The sequence below is a fragment of the Dipodomys merriami genome, unplaced genomic scaffold, assembly GCF_024711535.1.
Source record: "Dipodomys merriami isolate MVZ:Mamm:240054 unplaced genomic scaffold, mDipMer1.0.p SCAF_33, whole genome shotgun sequence".
Lineage (NCBI taxonomy): Eukaryota > Metazoa > Chordata > Mammalia > Rodentia > Heteromyidae > Dipodomys > Dipodomys merriami.
The window spans coordinates 13,991,143-14,009,488 of NW_027204826.1; the positions used below are offsets into that span (position 1 = coordinate 13,991,143).

Below are 18,346 nucleotides of genomic sequence, written 5' to 3' on the forward strand. Positions count from 1 at the left end.
TGTTGCACACGCAGGGAAAGTTACTGGCATCGGTGCGTGCGAGTCAGGCTTGCTAAAATAACCCTGCAATCGGACAGTGCCCTGCAAGAGGGTGCATTCATTGAGAAACAATAGAATGTTCTGTGGGTACTTCCATCCCTTCCCAACTCGCTCAAAACAATCTACTGAGAGAAGACAGCAGGAACGCTAACACGGACTTCCACAGACCGAGCTAAGAACTTGACAGGAAAAACAAAAAACAGTCTACACACTGGATCTCATGCTATTTCTCCCCCTGAAATCTTTTTCTCTTCTTGGGCCTCTCTGTCCCATCAATGAGCTGCAGGTGATGAGTGATTTGTTCTCTGTCCCCCTCTCTCTGTGTCTGTCTGTTAAGTTTAGCAAGGACTTATTTAGCACCACAGCGTGAAAGTAAAAAGAAACATTTCCCTGCACAAAGTAGAAGCAAGACTCAAAGCGGTCCTCAATGTTCAGCATGCAAAAATAAGACTCCACGCTGACTATTTATTCTCCATGTGCAGTATTCAAAAGAAGTTGAGCTGCTTCCCCAATCACCCCAAGACAGCTGCTGGAACCATGATTCTCAAACCCACCTCCTGTGGAAATAGGGGACCCTATCTTCCTGTCTTCTTTTCTGCTTTTTTTTGGGGGGGGGAGGCAGTAGGGAGTGGTCGGTCGTGGGGCTTGAACTCAGGACCTGGGCGCTGTCCCTCAGCTCTTCAGCTCAAGGCGAGCACTCTATCACTTGAGCCACAGCATCACTTCTGGCTTTTTCTGCTTATGTGGTGCTGAGGAATCAAACCCAGGGCCTCCTGCATGCAAGGCAAGCGCTCTACCACTGAGCCACCTGCCCAGCCCCTCTTCTGCTTTTAAACACTGTTTTTTCAAGACTGCATAGTATCTACTGATGAAATTCTGATCGCTCTGGCCATAGGCCTGATTTCAGAGTTCCCTCAGCCCAAATCATAGGATACGGGTGAGCAGTAGTCTCCCCCCCCCCACCCCCACCGGGCAGACACTAAGTGAGAAGCGGGGGATGGGAGGGGGAAACTCACGTGCCCATGCGCTCCTCGTGCTTTTTACTGTCTTTGCCCCACACTTCAATGTCCAAAATGCCCATCCTGTCAGAGAAGTAGTGAAAGTCAAACTGTTCCTGCCACTGCGGGTTTGCATTCTTACACAGTGTCTAGAAAACATGCAGTCAGATCGTTTACTTTCTTCAGACGCCACTGGCGGCCACAGCAGCTACACAGCAACAGAAATCACTCTACCGGGCAGGAGGGCCCCCGGGGAAGGGGATGTCCCCCTTAAGTAAGGTGGGATGAATGAGATCTCAGTTAGCGGCCTTCCCATCCAGCCAGGTATTGATGTCTTTTATTTATTTTCCTAAGACAGGCTTTCAGGATGGCTGGCCTCAAACGGTCAATCCTCAGGCCTCAGCCTCCTGAGGGCTAGGGATTACAGTGTGAGCCCCCACACCCAGCGAGACCCAGTAATTTACTGACCAAGTTCAAAAGAATACTGTAACAATAATAACAATACACCTTGCATCTATCGAGACATGGATATGTGTGTATATATATTTACACACGCATGAATCTATCCATATTGATACCTATTTATCTATATAGATATGTCTCTATACATCTATCTATATAGATATATGTATGTAAATATATAGAGATACAGATAAGACAGTTTGTAACTGCTCTTTCTTAAGGAAGATAAACAAATTGCTTAATCAAATTCAAATAACATTCTTGTTGGCAAATACGCGGAGTGTTGACTTCAGAAATATATAAATTAACAGTTTGGGGGTCTTAATTAACATCTGTCAAATGCATTAAAGGAGAAAGCTATAACGTCTACATCGCTGCCTATTTTTAAATCCAAAAGCAATGGAATCCAGACACTACAGTGGCGGGGGGTGGGGGGAGAGGGAGGAGGGAACGTAGAAATTCTACTGCAGCCGTATTTAAAAATGAACAGGAGTGATGTGAAATGTGAAAAATCCCATTGGACACGGCTTGCGTTTGCTTCCCCGGCTGGCCGTGTTTTCGTTGATCTTTTATTGATAAAGATCCAGCTTGTGGCTCAAGAGTTAAAATATCCTTGTGAGCTTGAAGCATCCAGGGTGAACGCTTAGCAACGCAGACCTCAGCTGCAGCCAACAGGGGAAGTCACTTAAGCTAGTTTTCACATCGAGTTTAACATATCAGATCACAGGATTGAAAAGCCAGCAAAGGAGAATTAAAAGCAACATTCTCCACAGAAGAACATACTAGATTTCAGTTTATCTACCCTCCACCTTAGTCCAAACAGCCAAATAGTGTTTTTGCTGAATACAATTTCCCATACATCCTTAGCCTGATGTTGGCTGGCTGCAGGAATTTCAGAGGAGATGTGTTCATGCCACATGCATTCCCAGCAAGGGGGCCCCTACAAGAACCTTCTTAAACAAATAATCTGCACTCCGTTTCTTTCTTTTGTTTTAAAGACTTTTTTTTTTTTGGTAAACTAGTTTTCAATGTGTCCCTCATTTCTTTATTCATCTTTTGGGTTGGAGGACAACATTTGTAACTTTTAATTGGGTTCGGAAAATACATCAGGACCGGCAACACCTCAAACCTCCCTAACTAACTCTCAGAGTTGCCTGGATCTTCTGCACTGGTCCCACGATGCAGGAAATCATGAGCAAACATCTTTCCCCACCCACCCCCCAATCTAAATCTCTGTGGGTTTTAGCAAGTGACACAACTTCCAAATACGCTGGCTCTTTTAATTCATAAAACATAGGAAATATTCTTTGCCTGACAGTGATGCAAAACTAATGAAGATTGCTGTTTTGAAAGAAAATCACATCCCATCATTATGATTTAAAAAAGAAATGGAATTTGAATTGGCAGCATAAGATGTCTTACCTATTTAAGGACATTTTAAATGACTGTTATTCTTAATACCTGAGTTTATTTTTTTTTAAACAAATTCACAGCAGAGGAACCACTGTGCTTGTTAACGATTTCTGCTAACTATTTTTGGTGTTGAGATTAACAAGTAAGAGCCACAGGGTGGAGTTTACAGTTTTGAAAAGGTTTTCAATGATCTCCAATGTTCCCATTTAGATATCAAGCAGTACGCTATTTTACCTCTGTTGGATTTTGAGAAATATTTAAGAATCCTTTTTTCTGCATTCTGTGAAGTTTAACTTTGCTCATTTCCGAGATGGAAAAAATAATAATAGACCATGCATTTTAACACTGGTTCCATAAAACTTGCTCTACCTCTGAGTGTCTTATAATCAATTTGCCTAAGCAACCAAAGCAATCCTCGGATTAATTGAATGCATCCAACACAATCATTTTTGTTTTCCAGGACGCTAGTTAATATGCTTCAGGAAAGCTAAAGGTTTCATTCTCATAAAGTTTAGGATGGGGGGGGGGAATAAAACCATGTTTTAGGACTTTTTTCTTTCTTTAATTCTGGAAATGTGTTCTTTCTCAGAAGTAGAGCTTACCTTGCTTTTATACCTCTGATCTCCCAGTCTGAACTGAACAAACACCTCAGTCATATGTCCTCCTGAGAGATTCCTTCCTTCCAACAGAGTGATACTGAGGATCCCATTCCAGAGTTGGTTCTTTTTCAAAGACTCTGAGAGGCGCAGGTTGCGGATGAAAGAGGACTAAAGCGAGACAGAAGAGAGGACAGGTGAGCTGGCCGCCCTCCTCCCGTGACCCTCCCTGAGCACAGGCATTCCTGTGCAACCCGAAAACCACTCCCTCGCTCAGTGGGAAGTTTGTGTTTCTCATTGGCCCTGCAAACGCGGGTCCCCGTTGCAGGACCTGCTTCTCAGGTACTGAGCGATGAACAACACAGCAGAGCCCTACTCCCACCCAGAGGGACTCTGGGCTGTTTTCTTCCTAGGAAGCAAGGGAAGGCCTTCTGGGAAACAGGGAGGGAAGAGCAAGGCGGTCGCTATACAGGGACCCGTAAGTGCTCCTGGGGCAGTTAAGTCATCCCAAGGAGGACTTTATCCCCCACTCCTTATCTGATGAGTTTTAAAAAATCTAGATTCCATAATGTGATTCACAAGGCCACAGTTCCCCCTCGTAAAAAAAAAAAACCAAAACGTGCTAGCAAAGTGAGCTCTGCGGGACCAGAGGGTGGGACAAGATGGATGGAGGAGGAGAGGGAAAAGGGAAGTCTAAACATTCACCAGAACTTCTGGGACCCAGGAGCAATTCAGTCAGCTATTATTTACTTTTCTGAGTCACTCAAATATGTGCGTCGGTATGAGTGTTTGTAATTATGTATATATGCATCAATATGAATATTTGCCTATTTGTATACTTATACATTTATGTATTTACATATACATATTCACATATAAATATATAGATGAGCTAAACACAATAGGCACAAGTAGGCGAGCACCTCCTATTGTTAAATTAAGGTGATGATAGCCAACTGTATTTTTAATTTCCCTTATGCAATATTTTATCTTTTATTTTTTTTTGGCAGTAATTCGGTTTGAACTCAAGGCTTTGGGCTTGCTATCCAGGTGCTCTTGGGATGAGCCACACCTCCAGCTCCTGTAATATTTGTAAGACACACCCAAGGGTTAAAAGGATTATTAGAATAAATCTCTCTGTACTTATCAGACTCCCTATCTTACCAATCTTAGCTCTTCACTCTTATGTTAGCTGAAAGATCTAAAAGCAAAACTGGTTTTTGTTTTTATATACTCATCATACCCCAATCACACTCGACAACAACAAAAATTAATCGACTTCCTGAGTGCCACTAAATACTCTGGTCATACCCTCCCTCCCCACAGTGAACTCAGTGATGTCTTAGGTTTGGATTGAGCGAGAGTCCCTACCCGAGCCACGAGCTGAGTTACCTGGCAGGATTCATTTCCATCCTCCATTCAGTGAGTGGAATGGCGCAGGACAGACTTTTTTTTATTATTATTTATTATTGGAAGGAGAAATAAATGGACTGGAGAATATCAATGGCATCAGGCGTCACGGTAAGGCCGTGAATTTCCAACACTATATAGTCATTCCGGTCATCTGCTCACTCTATCTTCCAAATCATTTACACATCCATTTGCTCAGACATCAGTTAGTCACAATTTATCACAACACATGGTTCCGGGGGACTGTATTAATTACACACCCACTTACCTCATCCCCCCAATGTCCCTCCTCCACTCTCTGCGGATGATTTCACAGTACCAGACCAGGCGGGTTGTTGATCATTTTATGAGATCCTTACTTTTCTGTGATTCATCATGAAAGCCTTTAATGAACTACATGTATGGAAACTACATATATGGTCCCAAACCTTTATCCACACTGCTTTCCTTGGGAAACAACTCTCTCTCTCTCTCTCTCTCTCTCTCTCTCTCTCTCTCTCTCTCTCTCTCTCTCTCTCTCTCTCTCTCACACACACACACACACACACACACACACACACACACACACACATGCAGAAAAAGGAACAGAATGAAACAAGAGGGAGGGAACACATTTAGAGGTTCCAAGACAGAACGTTGCATATAAATAGACAAAGAAGTAATTTTAAAAAGTGGTGTGGGGGGAGTCTCCTCTAGTAAACATGAATAATGCTTTTTGAAAAAAAATTACTTTTACCTTATTTCGCTTTCTTAGGAGGCTGGGATAGAACCCATGACCTCACCCATGCTAGGCAAGCTCTCTGCCACTGGGCTACCATCCCTATCCCTGATGAATAATGCTTTCTTAAAACTTATTTGCAAAAAATATGTGGACAGGGGAAAAAATATTTGCAGTTCATCTCCAGGTAGAATATAATAAAAGTTTGTGAAATTTGTGGAGGGGAAGGGAAAAAACAAATCGCTTAAATAGGGATACAGGTGGACCCACTGCAACAGTGAGATGTACAAGTCTTTATGTCGAAAAAATGAACTTTACAACTTTGGCGGGGTCGGGGGGAAGGGGGGATGAAGTGGGGGAGGTGGGGAGGGAAAAATAATAATAATAAAAGTTTGTGAAATGGTTTAAAAAAAGCAACTTTTTGTATTTGCTGACAACAACACAATATCTGCATACACAGCCCACGCTTGAGCGCACAGGTCTGAAGCTCAGTAATGGAGAAGCGGGAGGTAAACTTCATACATTTTATAGCTGATCAAGGGCAAGGTCTGCAAAGTTCTACCTTCCAAACAAAAATGAGATTTTGATTCATATATCCTGTTGTGATTCCTTTTTCTTCTTCTTCTTAAAAGTTCGACTTGTCAACCCACACGCTAAAGCACGACCTGTCCCACCGCCATGCTTCAAAGTTCCGACAGATAAAGCGTCCTCCCCAAACACTGCAACTATTTCAAAACCCTTTTCACAAAATAAAAAGGGGGGCGGGAGGGGGTGGATGTCCACAAAGGATCAAAGGGCACCCTACAGTCTGGCAATCGCCGAAGAAAAATGGGAGCGCTTCCATGAAATATTGGCCTAAAATAATTTTGCGGCTTGGTATGTCCTAATTTCAAATTGGATGTTTATCTTGGAAAGGCTTCTATCTAACTTGTCCATAAAACGGTCCCACTTAAGCTCCATGAGTTCTGTGGAAATGGAATCCAAAGCCGGTTATTAAGGGGGCCTGGAGATGGGTTCCATATGGCAGACCAGCATGGGAGGGCAGGGCGGAGGCCTGCGTCGGGGGCTACTTGGCAGGAACGCCTGCTCTATCCGCGGACACTCGTTGCATTACACCCGAACATCTGGATTATTGCTTGTAATGTCCCTGGGAAATATCCACTTTCCATCAAAGCCTTTATCTATCTCTGTCGGACTTTGAACATTTTAGTATTTAGCGCAGTCATGTTTGATCTGATGCACTTGCTTTCTTGCTATTCAAGTTGTTGGTGGTGATGGGTTTTTTTTTTTTTTTCCTGTCCTCCCTTTCTCAAAGGCAGGGTAAGAGAATGATCTATTATAGAGTTCACAGACAGAAAAAGACACAAGACATGCCTTCTATTTATCTCACCCTAAATAATAAAGCATGTATAATACTACAAGTAGTAGTAGTACAATATTGATAATCCGACTACTAAAATGGCTCCAAAATTGAAGTTCATTTGCATGCCACATACTGTGGGTGTGTGGGTCTGTGTGTGCGTGCGCGTATGTGTGTGCTTTAAAGAAGTTCCTTAATTACTTGAATGTTTCAGTTCCACCCTCAAGAGGGGTAATGAGGCAAAGGAGTCGGAGGTTGGAGGCGGAGTTCAGACCTTCTATGCACCTTTCTGTGGCAGAGTCAGGATAACATCTATTTGTTCTTCAAACACTCTTCCTTTCCACCCCACAATAAATCAGCTCATCTGCACTCACTCAGTTAGCTGGAATAGCTCAGGCTTTCATGTCCCATGCCCTAGCCCATAAGTGAAATTTGTCATCTTAATGCAGCCCAGGGAGGAGATAGGCCAGAAAGGACCCAGCCCACCTGAACTGAAGGGAACACCAGCAGATGCAGCAGAGTCACCTGGGGCCTGACCCTAATTCCTCCACAGACAGACTAGATAAAATATAGCACATCAGGGTTTTTATATTATCCTCCTTTCCTCTCTTTCTTCCCCCTCTCCCCAAGGATCAGCACCTTTTACTATTTCTATGTTGATTCATTCATCTGCTCTCTCTGCCTGGGACCCCAACCCTATCAGATCCACACCCATTCTTCTTGAAAGGACAGAACCATTTCCACGGAAGGCCGGTGCCGTGGTTATTCATTTGTGGAAGCCAAGGTATGATATTCAGTGGTTAGCCATACTGGTTACTGTAAAAGGGAGAGAGCCTGGGAAATAAGTATTTCTAGGACATGAGAAGGAAGGGGTAGTGGGAGAGCACACCATAGCACGTCCTCTGACTTCAAATGCAGTGGGGGGGAGGCACCCAGAGTCACCCCAGTCTCCACAGAAGGTTTTGATCCAGGAATAGACCTTCAAAGCCATGATTCACCTCTATTCTGAGAGCCACACGGCTGTATTTTAAGGAGTTCCTTGGAGAGGACATGCTAAGGAGTCTGCATTGAGATGCCAGGACCCAGGGTCCTGGAGGCAGCTTCCACAGAAACCCAGGAAGTGAGGTGAGTTCTCTGTCTGCTCTTTCTCCTGAGCCCAGGAAGCAGGGCAGAGAGGGGACAAGTCAAGCAAGATCATGAAAGGTGACAAGGAGTCAGAATCCAAACCAAGGTCACAGTGAGCCAGGCGGAGCTCCAGAACTGCCTGTGATGGCCAGCTCATCCAAGACGCTCCAAAATGGAGAGGAGGAGGAGGGAGGAGCCAAGGGGAGGAGAGCGAGGGAGGGACAAAACCATGAATGATCTGCACATCCTTGAAGTGCCAACTTGTGCACAAAGACCCTTCCTATCACCCGGGTGACAGAAGTATAGAATCATGTTTCCCGTGCATCCTCTTTTTGGACTGGCATCGATCATTTCTTTGATGCTATGGTGACAAATCCGAAAAAAAAAAATTCATCAGCTTGGTAAGAAAAGCAATAGAGTGTACGATTCATCCATGCTGACCACTGTTCCCAACCCCCCCCCAAAAAAAAACGTGATGGGAAAAACAGCCATCTACTCAAAAAGTTTTACGAAATATTCCTTGCAAGGCCCTTTCAACACGTGAAATGGCTCTCTGTCACCGGCAGCTTTTGCAGGTGACACTAAGAAGGCCCACACTTGCAGGGACCCTGACTTCCAGACTAGATTCCCCTTGGCAGCTCTTTTATATCATCTGAAGAAAATCCTGCAAGTATGGATGCTACAGCCACACAGACCCCTTTTGCCTAAGGATCATCAAACATCAGCCTCCTCAGATTTACCACATATGGATGGAGGGTAAGATGTGTCTGTGTAGATGAAAACTCTACCACAGGTCCAAAACAAGACAGAAAAAAAAAAAAAAGAGGAAGAATTTCTACAAACAAGATCATGATTTTTTTTAAAAGCTATTTTACCTGGAATCTTTTTGCAATTAAAAAAGCATATCGTCGCTCGAGTTTCCCACCTAAAAATTTATAAAACAACTGAATGAAGAGAATAAAAAGATTAAGTAAATAGATGAGGTCTTTAAATACCCAAAGAGCTCTCAGAGTTCAAAAATCATTCTCGCGTTCTTACCTACTGCTGCAAACTAAATAATAAAAGGAGTTTAAGTCAACAAGCTTATCTTTTTGTCATAATCTACAGGAAACTCTTATCATCCAATATTTCTTGATTGTGTGTGCATGAGCATGTGCATGCGTATGTGCACGCACGGCCGTATGTCAGATCTAGTCTTTTCTACTTTTTTTCCTGTCTTGGCTTTGACTTACAATGCAAAGGAGTCTAGACCCAGGATGACTCTAACTTTGGTTCTTACAAGCCCCACCAACCTGCAAGGCCAGGGGAAAGGGTCCCCCCTGCACCTCTAAATATCTCTATCTCTTTACGTCTCATCTCTCCTATCAGCCTGTCAGTTCAGACTACACTCCAGGGGGGATCCCTGAGCAAGTCTAAGTCTCACGTCACTTGGAGGGGCGATCGGATGAACGGCTGAAGAAGAGTGTGTCTAGTCTGAAAGGTTCAGACAGATTTCTGGCCAGACAAGAGATGGACTACAGGCTCCTTTCAGAGAGAAGGGAAGACCACCGAAAAGGTCATTCTACCGGCATTAAAGTTAGATGATGGAGACAGATGATGACAGATAGATAGATGGTAGATAATAGACAGAGAACAGATAGATGATAGATACACAGATAGGTAAATAGATGATAGACAGATATATAATAGATATAGATATAGACAGCTAGCAGATACATAATAGATAGCAGATGCTGGATGATAATAGATAAGACAAGGTAGATTATCAGATAAAGTGATTGATTGGTAGATAATAGACAGTAGATTATCAGATAGATTAATTGATTCGTAGGTAGATAGCAGACAGATAATAGATATTATAGATAGCAGATAGGCAGGGAGATATGATGCAGATGATAGATAATAGCAGATAGATAGATAGATAGATAGATAGATAGATAGATAGATAGATAGATAGATAGATATGAAACCTGCTGGTCAAGGGAGCTAGAAAATGCAGCCCTGATGGGCTGGGAAGGAGGTTCAGTGTAGAATGCTTACACCTCATGCATGAGGCTCTGGGTTCGATTCCTCAGCACCACATAAACAGAAAAAGCCAGAAGTGGTGCTGTGGCTCAAGTAGTAGAGCACTAGCCTTGAGCTGAGGGACAGTGCCCAGGCCTGGACTTCAAGCCCCACAACTGACAAAAATAAAATAAAAATTAAAGAAAATGCAGCCTGCAGACATCAGCTTCTGCAGTAACAGACAGTGGAATAAGAGAACAGGAAGCCAAATAGTCTAAAAGAATTGGCACCATCCATTAATTCCATCCTAAATAATAAAGTTATACACTCAGGAAGGTCCCCTCTTAGAGAGAGGACATATAAATGCATGAACCAGTGGCCTGAAAAAAGGCGAGGGGGGGGGCTATGTCAAACTATGTACTTCATCTCTGTAGTGTCATTGTAAGGAATGGAAATCTCTATCTAAAAAAATCATTGTGTTCAGACATAGCACTGCTATAGACCAAGTGACCATGGGGGGGGGGGGGAGGGAGGGGAAGTGTGTGTGTGTGTGTGTGTGTGTGTGTGTGTGTGTGTGTGTGTGTGTGTGTGTGCGTGCGTGTGTGTGTTTCCTAAGTTTCTGAGTCCAGTCAGTGAATTCTCAATTCTGTTTCAGCGATTTCTTCCTTCCCTTCTCCTCTCATGCTGCTTGATAGAAGGGGCAGCTGTTGGTTTTTATCCCCACCCTGGTTACAGTTCTCAAGCTAGACAGAAGGGAGGCTGGGAAAGCGGCCCTGTAGTTACACCGAAGACCTACCAGAAATCCATAAAGAAATTACATGGCAATCCAGGTCCTATTGAATCAAACCGCTAATTGCTTCTTTAAATGCTCATTTAAAATAGGTATGCATTCCTATTTTAGAAGGATATATATATATATATATATATATATATATGTATATATATTTACTATCAAAAGATAAGGCAAAACAGTAAGGAAATGGTTTGGAAGAAGTTTAAACACACACAAACACACACACACACACACACACACACACACACACACTCTCTCTCTCTCTCTCTCTCTCTCTATATATATATATATATATATATATACCACGCAGGTACATTTGATGCAAAAATTAGGAAATTAGAGGAAGAGACACGATTGTCTAAATGAAGATATTATAAGAAACAGATTGAGGTGGGCATGTTAATGATATTTTACCGGCTGTACACCATAATAGAACATGAAGTTTTTCATACATGTCAAGACATTACCCACTATGAACTATAATACGTGAAGCCTAAAAGAAAATGATACTTCTCGCGTAAACATGTCATCAGGTAAGCTAGCCAGTATACACAGAGTTAACGACAATGTCTCTAATAGCGTCTGTGAGTCTATTTTCATAAGACAAATCAGCAATTCCTCCACACCTCTGTTTCGAACTGCACACTCTCAGAAGCAGAAACTCTGGACAGAGTTCCTAAGTCTTCCCCAGGGTATACCTTACATGTTTCAAAGAACTTGAGCAGCTGTCAATGAATTCTTATCATTCGTAAGTTTACTAAATGTAGAGTAGTCGGTGACATTAATAATACTTTTAAACCCCTGCACGCAGAAGTCAAAATTTCAGAAATCAGTATGACTTGGGATAAAAAGGGAAAGGAAGAGGGAGAAGGAGAGAGAAAGGGGAGAGGAAGAGAGGGGGAGAGAAAGAAAGAGTAAGAGAGGAATACAGCTCAGTTTCAAGACACCACATACACATATATACATATACATACACATATATACATACACACACACACACACATATTGCTCTCTAGATCCTCCATTCCCTTCCATATTTCTGAAAGGGAAAGAGGGGGAGAGAAAGGGAGAGAGAGAAAAGAGAGAGAGGAATACAGCTCAGTTTTAAGATACCACACACGCGCATACACACACACACACACACACACACACACACACACACACACACACACACACACACACACACACACACACACACACACACACACACACACACACACACACACACACACACACACACACACACACACACACACACACACGGCTCTCTAGATCCTCTGTTCCCTTCCATATTTTTGATATCTTTCTCCAAGCCGTCAACATTTTTTCCCCCATCCCTCCTCACTCCTTTGGCCATTCTTCCATAACCTCTCCGGTCCTCCCTAGACTCCAATATTCCCCAAGCTCGCAATTTTTCTCTCCAGTCTTTTATGTTCTTCCACACACCAGAGCTCCCTAACTAAAGCTGGTTATTGATGTACAGTACCAATGTTTTAGTGCACTAGCAGAATCAATAAAGGAGGAAATACTGCTTTGTCAGGTTTCACCAAAGCATTCTGGGAAGGTTTACTGCCCTGGGTGGTTGCAGACTGGAAAGGGGCAGGCCGGCGCTGGACCTCGTTGGCCGTGAGACACGGGCCTCTTCCACCCTCTAGTGGAAGCCCAGGAGTAAGACAGACTGGAGAGCTTTGAGACAGGGCACACACAACCACTTAGCACTCTCAGGTTTATTTCTAACAAACTGGCAGGGTAACAACTTGCCGTGGTCACAGGTACTTGGAAGTGTTCAAATGCAAAGCGTGGCTGTATTTCAGTTACGTGGGGGAAAAGCTTCTCCTGCTACCTCCCAAACCAAAAGGGATCCTAACCCAGCCTCGTTTCTCTGTCTCCTATCTTCACACCCTCTTCCTCTCCCTCAAACACATACACATACACACATGTGTACACACACACACACACACACACACACACACACACTTTGATCTGAAGGTATCCTAATTGTAAACTAGTTATTTTATAGAGGAGGCATTCTGTTAGAAGTTAAAGATCTCACCACATGTGCACATCTGTAAGTACAACTTGATTATGAGAAAAGCCTCTGCCTGTCACACACACCACCACCACCACCACCACCACCACCTCCACCACCATCATGGCAGTAGACCTGGATGTAGGCCGTTTAATTAGAATTATTTTCCTAAGAATTTCTCTTTCAAAAGTAGCTAAATGAAGTTAGAGGGCTTTCGTTTACTTTTCTAATAACCTTTGCACTTGGTCTCCTATGTGATAATTCACACACTAAATAACTTGATCAAACTATTACATGCAGAATGTCCCCTTAGAATACCTAAGCACTACTGTATAGCCACTGTGTAATTGCTTGACATTAATAACAAAGTAAAACAAAACAGCCATCATCTCACGAAGAAATAATTTGGGATATTCTTCCGCAAAGAGTAATAGCTTCTTATCAGAAGACATTATCCAAGAGACTTAGAAAACATACCTCACATTCCTTCCTCTCAATCTGTACATTGCCCCAATAATACTGATGGTAGTTTTTAAATTTGATGGTAAATAACTTCCTAAAGGAATAAATCTAACCACATCATATGCTTCATAATCCAAGCTTAAGGGTATATACAATTCAAACATGTCTGGTACATATGAAATGTTACCATTCCAACAAGCAATGAGTTCAACTATCTGGCCAGGCCCATTATTAAATGAAATTTTAAAGGAAAATTGTTGCCTTCTTATATGTTAAGAGACAACGAATACCATAACAAGTAAAGGTTGAGTGATGTCCAATATGTATATGCATTTCTCTTTGCTTCAAAGATGAAGTTTCAGCCACAGTATGGAAAGGAATGAAAAGGAAAACACAGATATATTCACCTTGTTGGCACTTATCCGCTTCCGATGCGACCACCGCTAAGTTTGGCACCATTGGATAATCAAGATGGTAACAAAGGAACAGAGAAAACTCATTAATAAAGTGATTTTACTGTGTTATAGGCTATAATTTATGTGCTATGGTTGGCATTCAAATTCTGATGTTATGAACAAAGCACATTTAAGCAAGAATGTACGAATGCTAAAATTCCCATTTGTACATTGCACCTAATTTTCTTCCAGTGTTTAGTCTACCCAGCTCATAGCAAATGGATACTGTTCTGTTCCTAAAGGTATTATTGAAATGACATTGAAACTGGTACCATTTTCTCTTTTTTTAAAAAAAAAAAAGTAGAAAATCAGGTTTCTCCTAAGTGAAAACACTTATGACTAATGTTAGTTCATGTGTAAGTTTCCGTATTCCCAGAAAACAGCAAATACTATTCGATTAAGTTTCATAAGCTAATACACAATATCCAAAACAACAGGAAAATATGTGGAGTCATTATTTCCTAATTAAGGAAAATAAGTTACTACAGCCCTGAGTAAGAGAAGAAAAATATTTTCCACGTGGTTCTTCCCTCATCTTTCATTAGATATGCTGAGCCCGCTGAGCCACAACTACAATTAAAATTAAAACCTGGCGGCTGGCGGCTCACATCTGTCATCCTAGTTCCTAAGGAGGATCTAATGATCGTGGTTCAAAGCCAGCCAGGCTAGAAATTCCATGAGAGTCTTATCTCCCATTAAGTAGCAAAAAAACTGGAGTGGTGGTGTGGCTCATAGAGCACCAGCCTTGGGCAAAACAAGTCAAAGGAAACAGAGAGACCCTGAGTTTAAATCCCAGGACTGGTACAAAAAAGATTTAAAATTAAAATGTTCTTTCTGCAAAACCATCTTCTTACTCTGGTGAGCATTCTCTGTTTCAAGGCTCTACTTAGGCTGCTCAACCAGCTCACTCACTGGTCGTTAACATTTGGATAAATTTGGAATATGCTAACTCAGTTATAAGCCTAATGGAGAAGACCACATTTACGACTGGACTGAAGGAAAAAATAATCCTTCTCAGTTAACTGGCCTATCCATTTGTCCATATGCCATGCCTGGAGATGAGACACCAGAAATAAATGGTCTTTAGGATAAATTCACTCCGATTCCATTGCCCAAGAACTAGAAACGTTGGTACAGAAATGGCTTGAAAATATTCTTTGTTCAGAACACCTCCCCTGGTGAAACGAGGAGGAAATCAACATTTAACACGTGACAAAGAGTTCTAGAAACTACCACCAGGAGAGTAAAATCAGTTCTTCCAGCTGGTCTTTTCTCAGTGTGGTATCACGTATTTTCACCCAACCCAAATGCCAAAATTAATTAGCATCTTGCAAGAGGATGAAGCTATTTAAATCCTACTCACATAGAATTCTTTGCTTTTTTGTGTGATAATAATCAAAATGGATTATTATTAAAGAATATCCATAGAAAAATGACTTCCCCGCATGGCTTACCCTTCGCTACACACTACCACACTGAATGTGTCTACGTCCTTAGAAGCACCACACCTCTTCATCCCGATCTTCTCCATAGCACTAGGAAACAAATACTTTCCTTATCTTCCTTCCTCACCTAAGGAAAATGAACTGAGAGGTTCAGAGAAAGGTGTAGACTTGATTAACTCTTGGTGGGACTGGGATTCAAAGCTAGGCAGGCTGACAAAAAATAAAATAAAAATCTTTTCATTGCATTCTTCTATTTACTCAGGAAAAAAAAAGTATTTGTCAGCCTTCCAACAAATGTTTTAGCACCTGATCGGAAGATTCCAGTTCTCATCTGTGTTACCTAGGTCTCGATCTCTACCCAGGAGGGAAAACTTGGGACAAGTTGTAGGTGTGAAGGTTTTTCTTGTGTGTGTGGGGGGGGGGGGGGGGGGGAGAGGACAGGTTGGTTCTGTAGCAACAATCACTAACTTCATGGTTGATGGAAAGAAAAAATAAGTGGAGACAAAACTGAGGATCCCTGCTGAAGTCCCTCCATCGAAACTGGAATTGAAATAGAAATGTATCAAAGGTACCTAGTTATCTATGGCCCACTGGTCCCAAGGGCTAGTCCTTTCCATTTAAAAACCTCAATATAAAAGTACCTTGAAATATGAACTTCACTTGATGAAAAGAACAAATGTTTTCTCCTATCTATGACACTCCAAGGGCCCATCACACGCGATTGAAGTAGAAAAGCCACATATGGCTCAGAATAAATTATTATGTGAGTATTCCTAAGCGATACTCTGACCAATATATAAAGAGAAAAAGGCAAGCTGCCAACGAGAAGAGCCAGGGTTTTGTATACGGTCTCCATAGAAATATACAAAATAAATAGGTTGTACACCAGACCAGAAACCACATGAGTGAGCACACTGTCTAACCAATTCTTCAACACAGAAGACAGGCTGGGGAGGGGAGGGTTAAATATAAGAAGAGCCAAACACAGTAAAGCAGGAACTACCCATGGACTTTGAACTTGAAAAAAAAAATTGAGTTGCTTTACAAACACCCAATCCAAGGTGTATCTAGTATTAATCACTCTGCAATTTGAAATCAAGTAAACCTAAAATCCCACTTACTTGGCCTCTCTAAATTTGGGGGCCAATTTAAATGTATTTAAATGGCAAGATGACTGCTCTAATAGACTACAGAAAAATCCACAAAGTAGTCATTTAAATATGTCAATGTGTTCATGCAGGAAATGATGTAACTTTACAAACACCACTTAAATACACAGGAACATTTGAGAATACATTGGTTATTTGTATCTTGGGTTATTTTAAGCTAGCTTCCAGCTCAAAAATTATTTATTTTCAATATCAATTTCAGACATCATAACATCAAAATACCAGATTCACTGACATCCTAAGTATGGGGTACTTCTTTAAAACAAAAAAAAGTGATCAGCAGAGATTTGTTCTGTCTCTGTTGAGCAAACTTACCATCAGGAAATCCAAATTAAAACGCAAATGTTTAGTTGGCACTAATAATTAAAAGGGGACAACCCAGTTCTACTTCTTGAAGCCCACCTTCTGTGTATTTGCTAGCAAACCACTGTTGATGTCCAAATTACAACTCACAAATTACAGCTCTCAGTGTTGGTATGTTCTATGGAGATTATTCTCCTTGTCTGACTCTTGTCTGTTGAAACCTAACTCACACACAAGTGTCAGATTGTTCACAGTGAACTCCACCCAGGCAAGACAGAAACACATTTTATTCTTTCTCCAGCAAAATGAGAAAAAAATGCCTTTCAAGTAAGTTATAATAAGGCACATTTTTGTTCTTATTTTAGTGTGCGGGATTAAAAATGTATAATCCCAAAACATAAAGTGAAATTGTGATTTACAGTCAGCTATATGTTCCTGAGAACAGAGTCTCCTTTGCGTCCTGATAGAATCGGGTGGCTCTGGATGTAACAGACATCTTCAGAAGGCTGGGACTCACGGAAAACTTCCATGAAGGAGAACAGAGAATACTAAAATCTTTCTCCTCACCAAACTATCCCCAAACTTAGTAGGTAAGAGAAAGGAAGGAAAATTCAGAATGCTGCAAATGATTTATAATATTTAAAACATATTCATAAATGAAAATGAGATTTTTAAAAAAGTTTATCTAGGACACACACCCCAAAAAATTACTAAACAGAACTCTTGAAAATGAGTGAACATATAGTTCAGGCAAGCAACTGTAAGTAACATATGAATCACATCTAAGTTTTAATTACAGTAATACTAATCACATCTCTAGCCAAGTTAGAGATAATTCTTTAATGTGCTTTCCTGTTGGTCATTCAAATGACACGTAGGTAACCACAGATGGGTTCCGTAAGTTTATAAAGAAAAGTGTTTGTTTCCTCCTAAAAATAATTATAAAAATGTCAATAGCCCAATAATCAAATGGAAATCACAGGAGCGAGCTTAAAAAGAATAAGAGTTTTCTGCTCACATGTCTCTTGAAATCCCCCTGCTTCACAACAAGGTTCAGGTTTAACACAACCACTCCCATGTCATCTTCTAAGCTGTTTGGATCTTCCAGTTTTAAAATATGCTCAGTCGTTCTGTAAGTGAAAGGCAAATACAAAAATAATGATCATTTTAACACCGACTGGTCTTTTGGCACCATAGATAGCTTATGGTAAAAAGTCTCCTATCTCTTGTGAAGGATCAAAACGCCAATGCTACACGAGAGCCCCAGATTCAGTGAAAAGAAACCAACCACTGTCAGGGCAGAAAACTTGGTTTGGTATCATCTGATCCAATAGCCACCTAACTCATCTGCAAGGCCATGTGGCCCAAATAAAAGATAAACTATTGGTCTTAAGTGAATGAGCCTGAATGTTTAACAATGAAAACCCCAGCACATATTTCCAGGTGTGTTATAAAAGGTTTACTGTCTGAAAAACTAGATTTGTCATCTGCAACGAGCAGAATCTAACAATAACACCAGTCTTTCATTTATTTGGGTTGCTCTCCACAAGTGTCACGCGTGAGGA

At 41.5% G+C, this 18,346-nt stretch overlaps 1 protein-coding gene across 3 annotated transcripts in view; it reads right to left on the minus strand.

Annotated features, from left to right (window-relative positions):
• Mctp2 (multiple C2 and transmembrane domain containing 2) overlaps window positions 1-18,346 on the minus strand; it is a 133,285-nt gene that overhangs the window by 78,293 nt on the left and 36,646 nt on the right. Inside the window, exons 7-10 of one of the 3 annotated variants that reach the window (XM_070043178.1) lie at window positions 17,800-17,911; window positions 13,817-13,852; window positions 3,515-3,679; window positions 1,056-1,186 (exon numbers count right to left, since the gene is read on the minus strand). In XM_070043178.1, coding sequence (XP_069899279.1) covers window positions 1,056-1,186; window positions 3,515-3,679; window positions 13,817-13,852; window positions 17,800-17,911 — 444 coding nt within the window. Of the gene's footprint in view, window positions 1-1,055; window positions 1,187-3,514; window positions 3,680-13,816; window positions 13,853-17,799; window positions 17,912-18,346 lie in introns of those variants that run through there. The other 2 variants (XM_070043177.1, XM_070043179.1) reach the window with 2 other exon arrangements.